General features: G+C 44.0%; 1 protein-coding gene across 3 annotated transcripts in view; it reads left to right on the top strand.

The window, feature by feature from the left end:
• stard8 (StAR-related lipid transfer (START) domain containing 8) overlaps positions 1 to 16284 on the top strand; it is a 32363-nt gene extending 16079 nt beyond the window's left edge. For all 3 annotated transcript variants that reach the window (XM_034300689.2, XM_034300688.2, XM_034300690.2), the window contains 13 exons: positions 1161 to 1232; positions 4282 to 4363; positions 4716 to 4779; positions 5142 to 6328; positions 6815 to 6988; positions 7783 to 7942; positions 9286 to 9484; positions 9880 to 10090; positions 10506 to 10617; positions 10753 to 10974; positions 12478 to 12695; positions 12816 to 12992; positions 13153 to 16284. In XM_034300689.2, coding sequence (XP_034156580.2) covers positions 1161 to 1232; positions 4282 to 4363; positions 4716 to 4779; positions 5142 to 6328; positions 6815 to 6988; positions 7783 to 7942; positions 9286 to 9484; positions 9880 to 10090; positions 10506 to 10617; positions 10753 to 10974; positions 12478 to 12695; positions 12816 to 12992; positions 13153 to 13270 — 2996 coding nt within the window. In that variant the 3' untranslated portion in view covers positions 13271 to 16284. The remainder of the gene's footprint in view (positions 1 to 1160; positions 1233 to 4281; positions 4364 to 4715; positions 4780 to 5141; positions 6329 to 6814; positions 6989 to 7782; positions 7943 to 9285; positions 9485 to 9879; positions 10091 to 10505; positions 10618 to 10752; positions 10975 to 12477; positions 12696 to 12815; positions 12993 to 13152) is intronic.
• Positions 16285 to 19441: the final 3157 nt, after the last annotated feature.

Raw genomic sequence — 19441 nt, 5'->3', positions numbered from 1 at the left:
ATTTTCAGGGATCTGCGTTTTCAGGTCTTTGTGTTTTTAGGGATCTTTGTTTTCAGGGATCTGTGTTTTAAGATCTCTGTGTTTTAAGATCTCTGTGTTTTAAGATCTCTGTGTTTTCAGGGATCTGTGTTTTCAGGGATCTGTGTTTTCAGGGATCTGTGTTTTAAGATCTCTGTGTTTTAAGATCTCTGTGTTTTAAGATCTCTGTGTTTTCGGGGATCTGTGTTTTAAGGGATCTGTGTTTTCAGGGGTCAATGTGTTTTCAGGTCTCTGTGTTTTCAGGTCTGTGTGTTTTCAGGGATCTGTGTTTTCAGGGATCTGTGTTTTCAGGTCTTTGTGTTTTCAGGGATCTGTGTTTTCAGGGATCTGTGTTTTAAGATCTCTGTGTTTTAAGATCTCTGTGTTTTAAGATCTCTGTGTTTTCGGGGATCTGTGTTTTCAGGGATCTGTGTTTTAAGGGATCTGTGTTTTCAGGGATCTGTGTTTTAAGATCTCTGTGTTTTCGGGGATCTGTGTTTTAAGGGATCTGTGTTTTCAGGTCTTTGTGTTTTAAGGGATCTGTGTTTTCAGGTCTGTGTGTTTTCAGGGATCTGTGTTTTCAGGGATCTGTGTTTTAAGGGATAAGTGTTTTAAGGGATCTGTGTTTTCAGGTCTCTGTGTTTTCAGGTCTTTGTGTTTTCAGGTCTTTGTGTTTTCAGGTCTTTGTGTTTTCAGGGGTCAATGAGTTTTTAAGGCTCTGTATTATTAGGCTTCAGTTTTTCAAGGCTCTCTTTTCACTCACTGAAATTGGATGAATTGAGGAACACAGGCTCACAGCACTGCTTCCTCTCGCTTGTCTGGAGAGTCAGTGATAGACATTGATTGTTCTGAAATGTGAGATGAAGTGAAGTGCTCTTCAGTGAAATGGTGAATTATGTCCATCAGCAGCAGTGGAATTCTAACACTAATGTATAATAATGGACTCAGCTTCCTGAAGTCGCATGCTGAGGGTAACGGCGCTGAAGGAAAGCTTGCAGGTTACAGTGAAGACGTCACGTCTCTCCTCTGGACGGAAACAATTAATGAGGTCTCATTTCTGTTCCTTTTAATGATCTCGGCTGATACATATCATCTCATGACAGCTCTCTCTCTCTCTCTCTCTCTCTCTCTCTGTCATTTAGAGGTGGAGGCAAAGGAGGCATGTGATTGGCTGAGAGCAGCAGGGTTCCCGCAGTATGTGCAGCTCTATGAAGGTAATTGACAACAATCAATTAATCAGCATGGTTTAATTAGATCATCATTCACCTAATTACCTTCACACACACACACACACACATATACACACTCTCACATACTGCCCTTTACACACCTTTCATCTTCACCTGTCTCTCTCTCTCTCTCTCTCTCTCTCTCTCTCTTGCTTTCTGCCTGTCTCTCTGCTGCAATGCAACAATATGAATTAATAAATACAAAAAAAAAAAACAAATGAACTGAAACGAATGACTGTCTCTCTCTCTCTCTCTCTCTCTCTCTCTGTCTATCTCTCTGTCTATCTCTCTCTCTGTCTATCTCTCTCTCTCTCTCTGTCTGTGTAGTAGGTTACTGAGTTAATCTGCTTCTGCCATGATGTTGGTTTAGTGAATTGGGAAATTGATTTGCGACCTGCTGCTTATATTTATATTTGCGACCTGCTGCTGTGTATATTTAAGCTTATCTCTCTGTCCGGCCGTGTTTATGTAGAGCAGGTCCAGGACTCAGAGCGCAGAAAGGCAGAACCCGTCTTTATGGCACAGTCAAAAATCCAGTTCTATGTCTCTAACCTGCATTTAGGATTCTAGAACTTCATCAAGCATTCTAGAACTTCATCAAGCATTCTAGAACCACACTGATTCTACGATGATGATCTATAGCCAGACTAATGATTTTAGATTTGCACTAATGATTGTAGAAGGACACAAAAAAATGAGAAACACATTATTTCATAGCCAGACTAATGACTTTAGAACTGCGCTGATGAATCGTGAACCGCACTAAGCACTTTAGAACCACGTTGTGGATTTTATGCCCAGGAACTGTGCTAGTGAGTGCAGAACCATGCAAATCAATCTAGAGCCGCACTAGGAAATTTAGAGCCACGGTGTCTTTTAGAACTGCATTAAGAATTCTAGGAAGGGGAAAGGACACGGTCGAGGTGTGGTCCAAGCACGATTGGGTGGAGGGTGTGGTATAGATGTGATGGGGCGTGGTCGCAGCATGGACGGGGTGGGTTGTGACATGGTCAGGGTGTGGTCAGGAGGCTGTCAGGGTGTGTTCAGGGTGTGGTTGTGGCGTGGTTAGGGTGTGTTCAGGATGTGGTTGTGACACGGTAAGGGTGTGGTCAGGAGGGTGTGCTCGGGCTTGGTTTGAGCAAGATCAGGGTGTGATTGGGGCGTGGTCAGGAGGAGGGCTGGGCGTGGTAACAGAATGGTCGGAGCGTGGTCACGCTGTGGTTAGGGTGTGGTTAGGGTGTGGTTAGGGTGTGGTCACGCTGTGGTTAGGGTGTGGTTAGGGTGTGGTCACGCTGTGGTTAGGGTGTGGTTAGGGTGTGGTCACGCTGTGGTTAGGGTGTGGTTAGGGTGTGGTCGCAGCATGTTCGGGGTGTGCATAAATAAAATTTTATTGCTGTGTTCACAGCAGGTGATTTTTTTTCTTTTATCGACGTGTTTAAATCTAGCAGATTTCACATGACGTGTATTTTACTGAACTGGGATCGCTGCATGACATCATGCTAAAATTAGAAAGGATTTTCTAGGCATGAACTTTAAAAGGACTCAGCAGGACAACGTGTTGAGAACACTGGTGTAATTAAAGAACCCATTAATGAGCTACTAACACTGTGTGGAGTAACAATCCACAAGCTCCGCCCCCTCGTACGTTAGTTATGTGTTTATTTTGCATGTGAAGCTTCCAGAAGGATTAAGAGCTTTAATGACGGCGCTGATTGTTTTTAAAGACGACTGCGGCAAGGGGTAAATAATTAAACACGTCATTAATCCCGGCTCAACCATAGCTCCACCTCCTGGAGATGGGTTACTATGGAAACGCTCCCGGTGAGTGATGGGCGTGTCTCATCCTGCAGTCTGTGAGAATGTAAGAGCAGGATGTGTCTCTCCTGGGAACTGTTCTGTTACTGGCTGTGTCTCATTATGCAGCCTATAGGGAGAGTGTCTAGGGAACACTGGAAAACTGGTGAGGAAGGAATTTAGGAAAAGAGGGAACAAGGGAACTACTTGACAACTAGGGAACACTGGAAATAAAGGAGAAAGGAATGAAGAGAACACTAAAATATAAGGAGCAAGGAAATGACAAAAGGCTGGAAACTAGGGAAGATTTGGATTTGGGAAAGCAGAGCGCGGGAAGACTAGGGAGCTTTGGTTACTAGGGATCCGGAAAACTAGGGAACAGTGAGCACTCTGGAAAACTGGGAAAAAGAAAATTAGATAACACTAGGGAAACTAGGGAACACTTGGTGGCTGCGTCTCATTCTGCACTCTGTAGGGAGGATAGGGAAGAGCAGGAGGAAATGTCCACTTTGGGCGATTGTGATTAGAAAGGGTCAGTGGGTGAAGTGGAGTGCTCGAGAGGAAGGAGGCTGAAACAAAGGCGGGAAACCGAGTGAGTCAGGAAGTGCTCGAGACGCACACACACACACACACACACACACACACACACACAGAATGATGTAATGATGTGAAGTAGCTGATATTCTGACAGTGTTTATAGCAGAGACTCATTGATTTATAATAAACCTGTGTGTGTGTGTGTGTGTGTGTGTGTGTGTGTGAGACTCAGTGTGGTAAATGTGACCATTATCACACTCGAGGTCACAGCTGTGTGTGTCAACAGCTCACATGATCCTGTTTTTCTTTTGTACACACACACACACACACACACGCACACGCCCACACACACACACGCACACGCCCACACACACACACACACACACGCGCACACGCCCACACACACACACAAACAAATTGAAGCCAATTAATTAACTGTTTCTCTCTTATTGTCTTTCCCTCTCTCTCTCTCTCTCTGTCTGTCTGTTTCTCTCTCTTTCTGTTTCTCTTTTTCTTTCTATTTCTTATCTGTCTCTCTGTCTCTGTCTCTCTCTCTCTCTGTCTCTCTGTCTGTCTGTTTCTCTCTCTCTCTCGCTGTCTTTCTCTTTCTGTCTCTCTGTTTGTTTCTTTCTCTCTGTCTGTCTGTCTCTCTGTCTCTCTTTGTCTCTCTCTCTCTCTCTCTCTCTCTCTGTCTCTCTCTCAGCCTCTCTCTTCCCCATCGATATCTCCTCGGTCAGGAGGGATCATGAGTTTTTGGATCATGACTCGGTGCGAGCGTTATGCAGGTGAGACTGAAACACATGGTCATGGGCTGCGTCCCAAACCACACACTAGTGTCCTAACTATCACTGAGAAAGTTTAAAAAAATATGAAGTTTATAAAAAAAGCCAAAAACCCAGAAATACACTGAAATCCACATGGCAATGGAAAGATAAACACAACAGAACAGAAAAGAGGAGGAGGAAAAAAGAAAAGATGCTGATCTTTCACTTGGAAATGAGTCACTTTACTAAAGAAAAATGCATCATGATTTCCTCTTTCCTTTAAATTCTTCTTCTCTCTCTCTCTTGTCATGTGTTTGTGTGGGGTGTGTGTCTGGTGTGTGTGTGGTGTGTGTGTGCACGTGTGTGTTTTCAGGAGATTGATGACTTTGAACAAATGCGCCACTATGAGTCTGGAAGTTCACTTCCGCTGCAAACAGGTCGGTGAAATCTGATTGGCTGTGAGGGCTGTCAATCAAACCAAAGCCACTCAGCAGCAGTTCAGCAACTTTGGAAACTTTATGTTCTTAAAACTCATAAATAGTTGTGCAACTTGGAGTGAGTTTGTTGTCGATAATTATGTTGTTGTTGTGTAATTGTCCATAATTGTGTAACATCGAGTGCGGAGGAATATTTTTTGAGAAACTGGATCATATTACTCACACTGGCGTTTATTACGGAACTTCAAGGGAATGGAAATAACCTCTTCCAAAAGTAATAATGTTCCAATTAGACGGAGCTTTATTAGTTTGTAATTGGAAGTGTGTGTGTGTGTGTGTGTGTGTGTGTGTGTGTCGGTCAGAGCGAGGATTCCGAGGAGGATGATGCGTGTGCGCTGAGCTCCCGTTGGGCGTTTCAGCGTGACAGTAAAACCTGGTCCCGCCTCCAGACCAACATTGACGGCATGATGACCCTGAGGCCATCAGCCAGCAGCGACAGCGTCCTGAGTGATGTGACCTCGTTGACCTCTGACCTCAGCCTCAGCAGCCTGAGCCTGGACGTTGCCCGGGAAACCACTTCTCCAGAGGTCACGACCTATAGAGAGGCCACAGAATGCGACGGCGACGACGACTCCTCCTCTGCGCCTCGTTCTGTCCGAGAAAAAGTGAAACGTTCTTCCAGGCTCCTTTTGAGAAGGATGGAGTCTCTACGGCGACAGAAAGAGGCGGTTGCTAAGGGCGTTTCCACGGAAACTCATCCCCAGGAGGCGGAGTTACGTCCAGAACGTAGCTTGTCAAAAAGGACCGCGAAAGGGATCAGTGCCGCAGTGGATGCGGGATGGAAGTCGCGTACGAGGCGGCATAGCGGCGCCGACCAATCAGCAGCTGACGTCAAGCCTCAGAGGGCGTGTCTTTATCTGGAGGACTACCAGTTAGCATGGGAGCGGTCCAAACTGACACATCAGAGGAGTCACCTGGGAATACCGGGGAGGGTCGTTCATCTTCCTTCGGATCACAAACCTGGAACTTTCCCCAAGTCGCTGTCCATCGAGAGCCTTTGTCCGACTTCTTTCTCTCAGCGCGGCGACCGGATTGGCTGGCCAAGCGAGGATGGAGAATTCTCATTGGACGGCACCAGCAGTTGCCTCAGCGAATCACAAGACTTCGTTTCACCCACACTGGGGAAACGTCAAAACTCGGTGGATTCGATAAGCTCGGTTTACGACAACGTCCCGAACACCTTTGTGGATTCTCCAGAAGTTCCGGAAGTTTGCGTTCAGAGCTCGGAGGACGTGTTCGACCATCTGGACGCCATTTTGCAGCACATCCACGGACTGCAGGACAACATCGACGAGTGGTCTAACTCGCTGGGGCGACAGCTGGACGGGAGCGAATCGATGACAGAAAGTACGTTACCCAGCATGCTTCAGGATGATGAGCGCTCGGATTACGAAAGCGCCGGAAATTCGCTGAACGATGGAGACGGAGAGAGAGACCTGAGAGAACGGAGGGATTCGGGAGTCGGAGCGTCTCTCACTCGGCCCAGCAGGTGGGGACAATTTACCACCATACATGAAACATGACCTTTATTAACCTTTCTTCACTTTTTAATTTCTTTTCTTTTTTTTACAAATATTGATTTCTTTCTTCTGGAAGGTGGAAATTACAATGTGGGAACATAAGGAAATACGAGTAGTTTGTCAGAACAGAGCTGAAGTACCGTTAGCTCATCCTTTAACTTAAATCAAAATATTTTTTTTTTGTCGTAAACGTAAGCTTAGAGCCGAACCCTGAGGAACACCGCTGATCATTTTAAAAAGAACAGTTCAACAAAATGGACATCAATTAGCGTTATGCGCATAATTAGCCTTGATTAATTCATTAATTGATCTAGTCCACTAGCTAGTTTTTTTTTTACCTCAGTGACTAACTAGCTAGTAGCAGCATTAGCAGAATTAACGAAGCTGCTGAAGACCAGCGTGTTACTTTTCCCTTTTTTATCTTAAATTTTCTTCACTTTAAACTTTCTTCACAGGAAGCTGCGATGGCACAGTTTTCAGAATTCTCATCGCCCGAGCGTGACATCAGCGTCACAGGAGATTAACCGCCAGTCAGCGGCGCAGCTGAACCTGCTGCAGAAATACAGCCTGCTGAGACTCACGGCCATTCTGGAGAAACACTGCGACACGGGCAAGCACGGCCGGGGCTGGTACACACACACACACACACACTCATTCACTCACACACACACACGCACTCACACACACTCACTCACACACACACACACTCATTCACTCACACGCACTCACACACACATGAGTCATTTGAGCTCTTGATCATGACACATTTCATGTGACAAATGGAGAATTATAACGCATATTTGGTTCAGTGTCTTCAAGATAAAAGCACAGCTGTGTGTGTGTGTGTGTGTGTGTGCGTGTGAGTGAGTGTGTGTGTGTGTGTGCGTGTGAGTGAGTGTGTGTGTGTGTGTGAGAGAGAGAGAGAGAGAGAGAGAGTGTTTGTGTGAGTGTGTGTGTGTGTGTGTGATAGATTCAATAAATTCACTTAGTGTCACTCACAAAAGAACCATTATCTTCTGTTATTTTCTCACAGAACACACACACACACACACACACACACACTCTCTCACACACACACACACACTCTCTCTCACACACACACACATACACACACTCTTTGAAATTTCCAGAGTTACTTTCAGTTCCATTCTTTTTTCCCCTTCAATTCTTTCTTTCATTTTCATTCTTTTGTTCTTTATTTTGTCTCTTTTATTGCTTCCTTTTTTCTTGCTTCTTTTTGCATTTCCTGTTTTATTTTATTTTATTTTTTCTGTCTCTTTTCTTTTTCCATTTGTGATTTTATTTGTATTTTGTTTAATTTAATTTTATTTTAAGGTGTACTTGATTGTTTGTTGATGTTTGTTCTCTGCGCTGTGCTCTGATTGGCCCGTACGTGTCTGTGTTGTGCGTTGTGATTGGACAGGACGGTGCCGAAGTTCATGAAACGTTCTAAAGTTCCTGATTACAAAGACAAGCGAGTGTTTGGGGTTCCACCAATCGTAAACGTCCAGCGCAGCGGTCAGCCCCTCCCCCAGAGCATACAGCAGGCCATGAGGTACCTACGGAGCCAGTGTCTCGAGAAGGTACACACATACAGACACACATGCACACACACACGCAAAAACACACACAAACACACACACAAACACACACACAAACACACATACACACACAAACACACACACACACAGACAAACACACACACACACACACAGACACACATGCACACACACAAACACACACACATGCACACACACACACATGCACACACAGACACACACACAAACACACACACAGACACACACACACACAAACACACACACAGACACACACACAAACACACAGACACACACACACAAACACACACACAGACACACACACAAACACACACAAACACACACACAGACACACACACACACAAACACACACACAGACACACACACAAACACACACAGACACACACACAAACACCCACACACACACAAACACACACACAGACACACACACAGACACACACACACACACACACATGCACACACACAAACACACAGCTGCACACACACAGACACACACACAAACACGCACACACACACACACAAACACACAGCTGCACACACACACACACAAACACACACACACACACAAACACACAGACAGAGTTCTATAGCTGCATGAGATTTCTAGAACCCCAGTGGAACATACAGAACCCCCACTGAAATTTGTAATCACATCAACAATCCCAGAACCACACCAAGAATTGAAGAACCACACTGAGAACACTAGAACCACGCTGGGAACACTAGAACCACGCTGGGAACACTAGAACCACGCTGGGAACACTAGAACCACGCTGGGAACACTAGAACCACGCTGAGAACACTAGAACCACGCTGGGAACACTAGAACCACGCTGAGAACACTAGAACCACGCTGGGAACACTAGAACCACGCTGAGAACACTAGAACCACACTAAGAATGATCTTATCACATACAGAAATGTAAAGTTGCAACAAGAACTCTAGAAAGCCAGTGACAGTTCTAGAACCGAGGTTAGAATTCGAGAGCTGCAGTGAAATTGAGAGAATTCTAATCACAGTGAGAATCTTAAAGACCCGACAAGAATTCACCGTAATTCAGAATTCGCTAAGGATTTTAGAGCCACGCAGGGAATTCTAGAACCGAACCGTCCACCATTTTAGTGTTTTTTCTTGTTTATATAGCTAACATAGTGAACTAGGTAACTAGCTACACAGAGATGGATAGATATGGGGTTAGCTTAGCTTAGCTAGTAAAGTAATCATAATGTTCATCTCAAGTGCACATCACCAGTGGACCAATCATGTGACTGACAGCAGGAAGCCCCGCCTCCTCGCAGTGTTTCATTCCATCATTCTCTTAATTCCATCTTTCTCTCTCCGTATATAGGTGGGAATTTTCCGGAAGTCCGGAGTGAAATCCCGCATCCAGGCCCTCAGGCAGCTGAACGATAATTCCCCAGATCATGTGACCTATCAGGGCCAATCAGCTTACGACGTTGCTGACCTGCTGAAGCAGTACTTCAGAGATCTACCAGAACCCATCCTCACCTCCAAACTCACACAAACCTTCCTGCACATCTACCAGTGTGAGTGTCCTGCTTACACACACACACACACACACACACACACACACTCACTCACACACGCGCACACACACACACACACACGCGCACACAAACAAACAATCTCTGCAAATCTGTAACAAAAAAAACCTGGTGTATCCGGGGCTAACTGTGTACGTGTGTGTGTGTGTGTGCGTGTGTGTGTGTGTGTGTGGGTGTGTGTGTGTGCGCGTGTGTGTGTGTGTGTGTGTGCGTGTGTGCGTGTGCGTGTGTGCGTGTGTGTGCGTGTGTGTGTGTGCGTGTGTGTGCGTGTGTGTGGGTGTGTGTGTGTGTATGTGTGCGTGTGTGTACGTGTGTGTATGTGTGTGTGTGTGTGTGTGTGTGTGTGTGTGTGTGCGCGTGTGTGTGTGTGCGTGCAGTCGTCCCTCAGCAGCAGAGGTTCCAGGCGGTGCAGTGTGCCGTGTTCCTCCTGCCCGATGAGAACCGGGAGGTTCTGCAGACGCTGCTCTACTTCCTCAGTGACATCAGCACGGCGGAGGAGAACCAGATGACGGCACACACACTCGCTGTGTGTCTCGCTCCCTCCATCCTGCACCTCAACACCTCCAAACGAGACGCGGCTTCACACAGGTGTGTGTCTGTGTGTGTGTGTGTGTGTGTGTGTGTGAGATAATCATTTCACTTGATGTAACTGAATAAAATGAAGCTGATATTAATGCAGCCAGTACGAGGAGAGTGTGTAACTCACAACACCAGAGACAGCAAGTGACTCGACCTCATCAGTATTCATCAGTACACACACAAACACACACACACACACACACAGTGAGCTGTACTTGTAAAATAAATAAATACTTACAATAAATAATTAATGTTGTTGGTTTATTTCCTGGCTTTGTGTGTGTGTGTGTGTTACAGCATTTAGGTGCTCTGTGACCTCACGTAACCTCACAGTAATTTAAATACACTCAGTGTGAATAATTTATTCGTACAGCAGCAATGTTTTTATTGTTTATGTATTTGTTTGTTTACTCTGTGCTGATAGGCTGATTAGCAAACGGGGCAGAGCCAAACCAGACCACAAGGACCTGAGTGAGAACATGGCGGCCACTGAGTGCCTGAGTCACATGATCACAGAGTGTAAAAAGCTGTTTCAGGTATACACACACACACACACACACACACACACAGAGTAAAGGCCCAGTCACATGAAATAGCCTTCATTTAAAACCTCTAATTTAGAGATTATTCTAGAACTGGGGTTCTCTAATTGTCTAACTGGTGTGTGTCAGATTCCTCAGGAGATGATGCTGCAGGCGTGTAGCTCGTACGTGTTAGCGGACGCTCAGCCGCTGCCTCTGCACGCGCTCGGAGTGAACAAACGAGGAGAGAAGGTGGACTATCGCGTCTACCTGGAGGACAACTTGCAGTGTTTACTGAGAGATACAGCCGAGAAGGGCAAGGGGTGGCACAGCGCAGCGGGACCTCCACACACTGAGCTCGCCTACAAGAAGGTACACACACACACACACACACACACACACAGAGTCCTGATTTTGTCCAGTCAGTCTGTTCTATGAACCTGCTTATACAAGATGCTGTCCCAAATACTGGGTCAGACTAGTGCACCAAGTGTAACCTAAAAACACTGGAAACTAGGGGACACTGGGGAGATAACTGTGAAAACTAGGGAGCAGAGAAGGTAAGAAAACAACGGAAGCTAGGGGACACTAGTCAATCAGGGAATCAGTCGGTCAGGGAATCAGTCGCTCAGGGAATCAGTCGGTCAGGGAATCAGTCGCTCAGGGAATCAGTCGGTCAGGGAGTCAGTCAGGGAGTCGGTCGCTCAGGGAATCAGTCAGTCAGGGAGACAGTCAGTCAGGGAATCAGTCGCTCAGGGAATCAGTCAGTCAGGGAGACAGTCAGTAGATCAGGGAGTCGGTCAGGGAGTCAGTCAGTCAGGGAGTCAGTCAGGGAGTCAGTCAGGGAATCAGTCAGTCAGGGAGTCGGTCAGGGAATCAGTCGGTCAGGGAGTCGCTCAGGGAATCAGTCAGTCAGGGAGTCGCTCAGGGAATCAGTCAGTCAGGGAGTCGGTCACTCAGGGAATCAGTCGGTTCGGGAATCAGTCACTCAGGGAGTCGGTCACTCAGGGAATCAGTCGGTCAGGAATCAGTTGGTCAGGGAGTCGGTCGCTCAGGGAATCAGTCAGTCAGGGAGACAGTCAGTAGATCAGGGAGTCGGTCAGGGAATCAGTCAGTCAGGGAGTCGGTCACTCAGGGAGTCGGTCACTCAGGGAATCAGTCGGTCAGGGAATCAGTCAGTCAGGGAGTCGCTCAGGGAATCAGTCAGTCAGGGAGTCGGTCACTCAGGGAGTCGGTCACTCAGGGAATCAGTCGGTCAAGGAATCAGTTGGTCAGGGAGTCAGTCGGTCAGGGAATCAGTTGGTCAGGGAATCGGTCGGTCAGGGAATCAGTCGGTCAGGGAATCAGTTGGTCAGGGAGTCGGTCGGTCAGGGAGTCGGTCGGTCAGGGAGTCGGTCAGGGAATCAGTCAGTCAGGGAGTCAGTCACTCAGGGAATCAGTCGGTCAGGGAGTCGGTCAGGGAGTCAGTCGGTCAGGGAGTCGGTCAGGGAGTCAGTCGGTCAGGGAATCAGTCAGTCAGGGAGTCGATCAGGGAATCAGTCAGTCAGGGAATCAGTCAGTCAGGGAGTCGATCAGGGAATCAGTCAGTCAGGGAGTTGGTCAGGGAGTCGGTCGGTCAGGGAGTCAGTCAGGGAGTCGGTCAGGGAGTCAGTCAGGGAGTCAGTCAGGGAGTCGGTCAGGGAGTCGGTCAGGGAGTCGGTCAGGAAGTCGGTCGGTCAGGGAGTCGGTCAGGGAGTCAGTCAGGGAGTCGGTCAGGGAGTCGGTCGGTCGTGATTTTGCTGCTAAACTTCTAGCTTTAGAGAATAACTTTCCTTATTACCTGTTTTTATTACCTGTTTATTCCTCTTCCTCTGCATCGTGATTGGTCAATTGCAGGTTGGAGATGGGCACCCGATTCGCCTGTGGCGTGTTTCCGTGGAGATCGAGGCTCCACCCACAGTGGTTTTGCACCGTGTGCTGAGAGAGCGCCACCTGTGGGATGAGGATCTGCTGCACAGCCGCGTGATGGAGAGTCTGGAGAACAACACCGAGGTGTTTCATTACATCACCGACAGCATGGCGCCTCACCCACGCCGAGACTTCGTAGTGCTCCGGTACATATGCGCACACACACACACACACACACACACACACACACAGAATGCATGCTTTATGGTTGTGTGTTTATACAGTGCTGTTCTTTTTTCATTGGTGTGTGTGTGTGTGTGTGTCAGGCGTTGGTGTACAGATCTCCCTCGCGGTGTGTGTGTTCTCATCTCCTCGTCTGTCGATCACGGCAGCGTGCAGCTGGAGGCGGGGCTTAGAGCGGTGCTTCTGACATCACGTATTATGATTGAGCCATGCGGAAAGGGGCGGAGCCGACTAACACATTACTGCAGAGCGGATCTACGGTAAAACATACACACACACACACACACACACACACACACACACACACACATACAACCATACAAACATATGGTAATACACAACTACAGATTTAACACTTGCTCTCTTTCTGTGTGTGTGTGTGTGTGTGTGTGTGTGTGTGTGTGTGTGTGTGTCCTACAGGGGGCGCTCTCCCGACTGGTATAATAAAGTGTTTGGTCACCTGTGTGCAGCGGAGGTTGCTAGGATACGCGGCTCGTTCCCCGTTCTGACAGCAAGAGGACCCGAGACCAAACTCTGAGACTGAGGGAGTGAGCGAAGGGAGTGACGAGGCAGAGGTTTACAGGGGAAAGACTTGATCTAATCTGAAACCAGATCAGACCAAATCTGATCACCAAAGCTTGGACCAAGCCAAACTACTCAGATTAGACACATAACACTGGATCAGAAAAGTTACCATGATGTCAAATCTGATTAGACAAGATCAAACCAGACCAGTTTTAGATTAGACCTAATCCAGTTAGACCCAATTAAACCAGATTAGACAAAAGCAATACTTTAAATGATCACATAGAAACAGATCAGTGTCCAGATGTACACTATTACACAAACTACACTAACAGAGAGCAGATCGGATTAGATTGGATCAAAAAAATTTGACCTGATTATATCAAATCAGATTGAGGAAACTTGAATCAGACAAGATTGCACATGATCCAAACTAGAGCACCTGACTTGCTCAAGACCATATCTGATTTGCTCAGAAAACATTGATCCAGATCAGAAATCAAATGAGATCAGACCATATCACATCAGCACAGACCAGGCCAACACGTTAAACTAGAATAATAAAAGATCAGATCAAAACAGATCAGAGGAGAATTGACTAGATCAAACCAGATTACACCTAATTAGATGAGGAAACATCAGACCAGAGATTAGATTAGATCATACCAAGACCAGATCAGAAAAAAACAAGGTAATGCCAAACCAGCTTGGAAGAGCGTAACACATTACACTAGATCAGATGTGATCAGCTCAAAATAGATTAGATATGTTTGGACAGATCACACTGAACCAAATTAGACAAGGACAGATCAAACCAGATTAGACCTGATCAGACCTGATTAGATCAATCCAGTTTAGATCAGAAATTGAAATATAATAAACCAAAGAATAGACCAGATCTGGACACATCAAATCATCAGATCAGACTGGATTACATTACACTAGATCAGATCAGAGATGATCGGACAAGATCAACACAAATTAGTCACATTGGTTTAGTTCGTATCTCTAAACTATAAAGTCTTAAGCTCTCTCTTTTAACACAATATGAATATTCAGTCAGCTCGCAGACCAACACTCGAGCAGCCAATCAGAAGTCAGATATGTAAATATGTAAATGAGCAGATGATTTGAATAGGAAAGCTATCAGGAGTCACACCGGGGGCGGAAGCTGTCCCAGATTTATCCCTGCATTATGCACAATGGCTGTGTGTGTGTGTGCGTGTGTGTGTGTGTGCGTGTGTGTGTGTGTGTGTGTGCGTGTGTGCGTGTGTGTGTGTGTGGGTTCTCCAGGAAATAAATATCATTCTGAAAAGCAAGCAGTATTTTTATCACAAATCTGAAATTTTTTTTATTTACACACACACACAAAAACTTACACACTTTCAACACTGTGACTGCCGCAAATCGTGTGTGTGTGTGTGTGTGTGTGTGTGTGTGTGTGTGTGTCGGTCTGCCTGAGAGAGACAGTAAAAATGAGGATCTAAAGCCATTTTGTTTGACCTTTGACCTTTAATTCAAACTCAGGTAAAGATTTTTCACACAGATCTGCAGATGATATTAGATCAGGAAAACATTAGACCAGAGATTAGATTAGATCATACCAAATTATAAATGCATTTAAACATTAAAAGATCAGACTTTATGCTAGAGCAGAAAATATCAATGATTAGACCAGATCAGAAAAAACAACTTTAGCCAGATCAGACCAAACCAGATTAGACCAGATCAGACCAAACCAGATTAGACTAAACCTGGTTAAACCAGATTAGCTCAAACAAGATTAGACCAGATCAGACCAAACTACATGAAACAAAACCAGATCAGATCAAACCAGATTAGACAAGATGAAACCATACCAGTTTAGACCAGATCAGATGAAAGCAGATTAGACCAAACCAGATTAGACCAGACTATATCTGATCAAAAATGAATTATCTTAGAGACTATACAAAACTCAAACTAAAATACATTACAGCAGTCCAGACCAGACTAAATACCTGATCAAAAACAAACTCAATCCAGATTAGACCAGATCAGATCAAACCAGATTAGACCAGAATAAAAAGGTAATGGCGATAAAAATCAAACTAGACATCAGTCATCTAACGAGTAAAGGGTCATGGTTATTTCTACGCTGTTCATTAGGACACGCCCACATCCGATTGCGTAATGTTTATCGGTGTTTTTTCATTCAGCTGATTCAGGAGTTTTGGACGTCATTACATGGTGTCTGTTTACTCATTGGATAGTGAGGTTTAGATTAGACACAGATTGACACTGTGTTGTGCGCTGTGTAAAAAGTGTTTATTTTTTAAAGATCACAGTGTTTCGTACAATCGATTATTGACCAACAAATAAATCAAAACGTTGATGTATTTATAGAAAAGTGCCGATTTTTTCAGGACAAATTTATTTTCTGAACATTTGTTTCTGTGTATATTATTGTATATTAATGTGTTTTCTAAAAGCCTGTGTGTGTGTGTGTGTGTATGTGTGTGTGTGTGTGTGTGTGTGTGTGTGCGTGTGTGTGTGTATGTGTGTGTGTGTGTGTGTGTGTGTGCGTGTGTGTGTAAGTGTGTGTGTCTTTTGCTCTGGTTTATTGGCAGTAATTCTCTCAGGCGTTATGTAAGAAGACGTTTTGTATTTATGGCTGTAACATAATGCTTTAATTAATTCATTCACTTCAATTATGTGTGTGTGTGTGTGTGTATGTGTGTGTGTGTGTGTGTGTGTGTGCGCGCGTGTGTGTGTGTATGTGTGTGTGTGTGCCCCTTATATGCCACACGTGCCTTGAATTGCGCTGAGATCTCAGTATAATTTATTTCTGTGATTCGTATGTCTCAATTTCTTTATTGTTTCTTTTTTTTAAAAAAAAAAAAAAAGATAAATTAATTAACAAATTCAGAGGATAAAAAAAAATTAAAAATTGTCTGAATTGTTCTTGTTGCTTACACTATTGACATTTTTTTTATACATTTTTTTCTGACTGAAAAAAAAATTAGTGTGTGCCGAAAAAATTAATAAAAAAAACTTTTTCAGAGAAATTCACGGTGTGGGTAAGTGTGTGTGTTTTCTCTCCTTTATTTATTTATTTTTTTATCATCATATAATATATATATATATATAATAAGACATAAATAATATAATATAATAAGATATAAATTTTGGCTGGAGATAAAATACGATAAACAAGAAGTAATAAAAAAACAACATTATATTTATCTTACATTAAAGAAACAACATACAGAGTTTTTTATTTCACAGGCTTCCATTTATTTATTTTTAAACATTTTTAGATAACAGTTTCATTAAAATTATTTACTGCATTAATTAACATGATCACATAAGAAACTTTAGTATTAATAAAATGTAAATAATGTTAACAAAGCAAGCTGAAGTGTTTCATTGACTATTTATTCAATCCATGACAAAAATGTGCATAAATTAGCATAAATTAAATGACACTATGTTGATATAATAATGTAAATATATAATGAAAATGTCGATAAGTTCCTGAACTCTGGTCTGTAAATATAAAAACTCGCGTTTCAGCCTGAGGTCTGAATTAGAATTAATTATGAATATTAATTAAAGTGATGTTCAAGTCGTTTATTAATTAATGAAAGTGTTAATTACTTTGGTAATGTTACTGATGTGGTAAAGTTTGTTAATTAATGTTGTATAACGTTAATAAAGCGCTAGCGCTCTCGCTTCTCCTCACGTTCCTGTTCACTGCTCTGTTCTCCTCTTATTTTGGAAACTGGTCCTTCGTGATGTTCCTCAGATTTCCTCCGTAAAGTCTGAAGGACGTTCCACATTCAGGAACAGGATCTTGTTCTTGATCTTCTGAACAGTTCCTGACTTTCTAACCTGGTAAATATCTTTGCAGCGTCTCTCGTCTCTTACTCTGATAATGATTTATCTCTGTGCTCTGGAGAGAAGTCAATATCACGCTCGTGTTTTTATCGACCAGTCGGAAAAGATTTCACGCAGTCCAGCCTTGCCTGCGTTTAAGAAGTCTTTTGTGTCCTTAGTTGACTTTGATCGATTATGAACACGATGCTGGTTTAAAGTTTATATCTCTGGAAGAACTCGCCAGAGGTCCGAGGATAGAACCCTGTGGAACCTCCTTCCAGTTTTATTCAACTTACAGCGACACGATGTTTTAAATAATTGATAAGTAACTTGTTTTCATAAATTGATGGAACTTTTCAAAATTATGAATTGAAGAGATACATCATGCTGAGAAAGTTGCAGTAATTTGGATTGTATTATGAATCATGTTAATGATTCGATTCTTTTGAATTGTCTTTTTTTTAGAGTGAATTGAAACATGATTAAGTAACATTTACGATTTTAGCTCATCAATATTGTTTGTTTCTTTGGATACAAAAGATAGAAATGATTATAAATTATATTATAAATTATATTATAACTGCCTTTCAATTTGTCGTGCTTGTGAATCGATTGAAAGATTCACTTTAAAAAAGAGCCATTTCAACAGAATGAATCATTTCTGAATCGTTTACAGCTGATTCTCTAGTGTTTAAAAACAGTGCTAATTAAATCTAATTCTAACTAAACACTCTGTGTGTGTGTGTGTGTGTGTTACAGTAAAATACTCTTTTATCTCTTTCTTGAAGTTAATAAGATTTTTAAAAAAAACGCAGCTTGTCGTGTTACTGAGAAACCGTAAAGAAGCGTAAACTCCTCTGTCCTGAAGATGTCAGAGAACTTACAGTTACAGCTTTACCTCTGACTGTTACAAAGCGCTGACACTGGAGACTCCTTCCATACACGTTACATAAACATCTCCTTATTAAGATCGGTTTATTAAGATCGGTTTATTAAGATCGGTTTATTAAGATCGGTATCTGCTGTACACGTCCCTGTGAGTGAGCTGTTTCAGGTCATCGCGACTCCCAGAAGCTTTGCTTTTGATTCAGACGGAAGTTGAATCCTGGAATCTCGGAAGTCAAGTGGAAAGTAAGATTGGCTCATGAACACTTGATGATTTTTGGCTCAGGCTTCACAGCTGCTAGTTTTCTGATAAATAAATGAGAATATGTGAGGGAAGAACGCCGAGCTCCTGCAGGGACTCTGGAGAATCTTCTGCTTTTCTTTTTAAAGGTTATTCTCCGACTTTCCGACCTCCGCATCATGCCGGAGCCGAGCCGAGGGAGCAGGGTTCATGTTCCACGTTTTATTTTAGTCACAGCTGTGAATTTCTTTCTTTATTTATTTATATGAGTCTGTGAGTGAGAGAGAGAGAGAGAGAGAGGGAGAGGGAGAGAGTGCGAGAGAGCGCGAGAGAGAGAGGGAGAGAGCGAGGGAGAGGGAGAGAGAGAGAGAGCTAGTGAGCGAGAGAGAGAGTGAGAGAGAGAGAGAGCAAGAGAGAGTGAGAGAGAGAGAGAGAGCTAGAGAGAGAGAGAGAGAGGGAGAGAGCTAGAGAGAGAGGGAGAGAGCTAGAGAGAGAGGGAGAGAGAGAGACAGAGAGAGAGAGGGAGAGAGAGAGGGAGAGAGCTAGAGAGAGAGGGAGAGAGAGAGACAGAGAGAGAGAGGGAGAGAGAGAGCTAGAGAGAGAGAGAGAGGGAGAGAGCGAGAGAGAGAGGGAGAGAGAGAGCGAGAGAGAGAGAGAGAGAGAACGATTCTGAAACACAGACGCAGCTGATGGAGCGATTATTCTGCTGTGATGGAGATTATGGTGGAATTGTTGGAGTGTTTATTGAAGTTGGTGAAGCTGGTGAAGTGTGTGAGCGTACACACAGGTTCAGGATGGAGTGTGTGCAGATGGATGATGGGTGGAATCGACTCACTTTCATCCCACTCTCCTGACCTCGATCTGTGTGATGTCAGAGGTCATTAAGCACAATTTAAACCCCTTCACACACGTCCAGGTGTACGATGAGGAAATTCGTCACACTCTGCTATTGCACTCGGATTAGGCGGCCTAGGTAGGCAGCATCGCCTGTTTCTAACTCGGTGTAAAAGTCCAGCGAAGTTCTTTTATCATTAAGTGGAGAAATGAGTGAGCAGTGAAATCTGTGCGTAAACAAATCTCACAAAACGTTAAAACAGTGAACAGAGAAACAGAGATTTAATTAATGTTGCTAGAACTTTGAAAAAATAGAAGGTTAAACACGAGAACCAGTCTGAGTAAAAACGACAAATCTAGAACCAT

The sequence above is a fragment of the Pangasianodon hypophthalmus genome, chromosome 27, assembly GCF_027358585.1.
Source record: "Pangasianodon hypophthalmus isolate fPanHyp1 chromosome 27, fPanHyp1.pri, whole genome shotgun sequence".
Taxonomy (NCBI): domain Eukaryota; kingdom Metazoa; phylum Chordata; class Actinopteri; order Siluriformes; family Pangasiidae; genus Pangasianodon; species Pangasianodon hypophthalmus.
The sequence above is the reverse complement of the archived record's forward strand: the minus strand, read 5'-3'. Positions and strand labels throughout refer to the sequence as shown.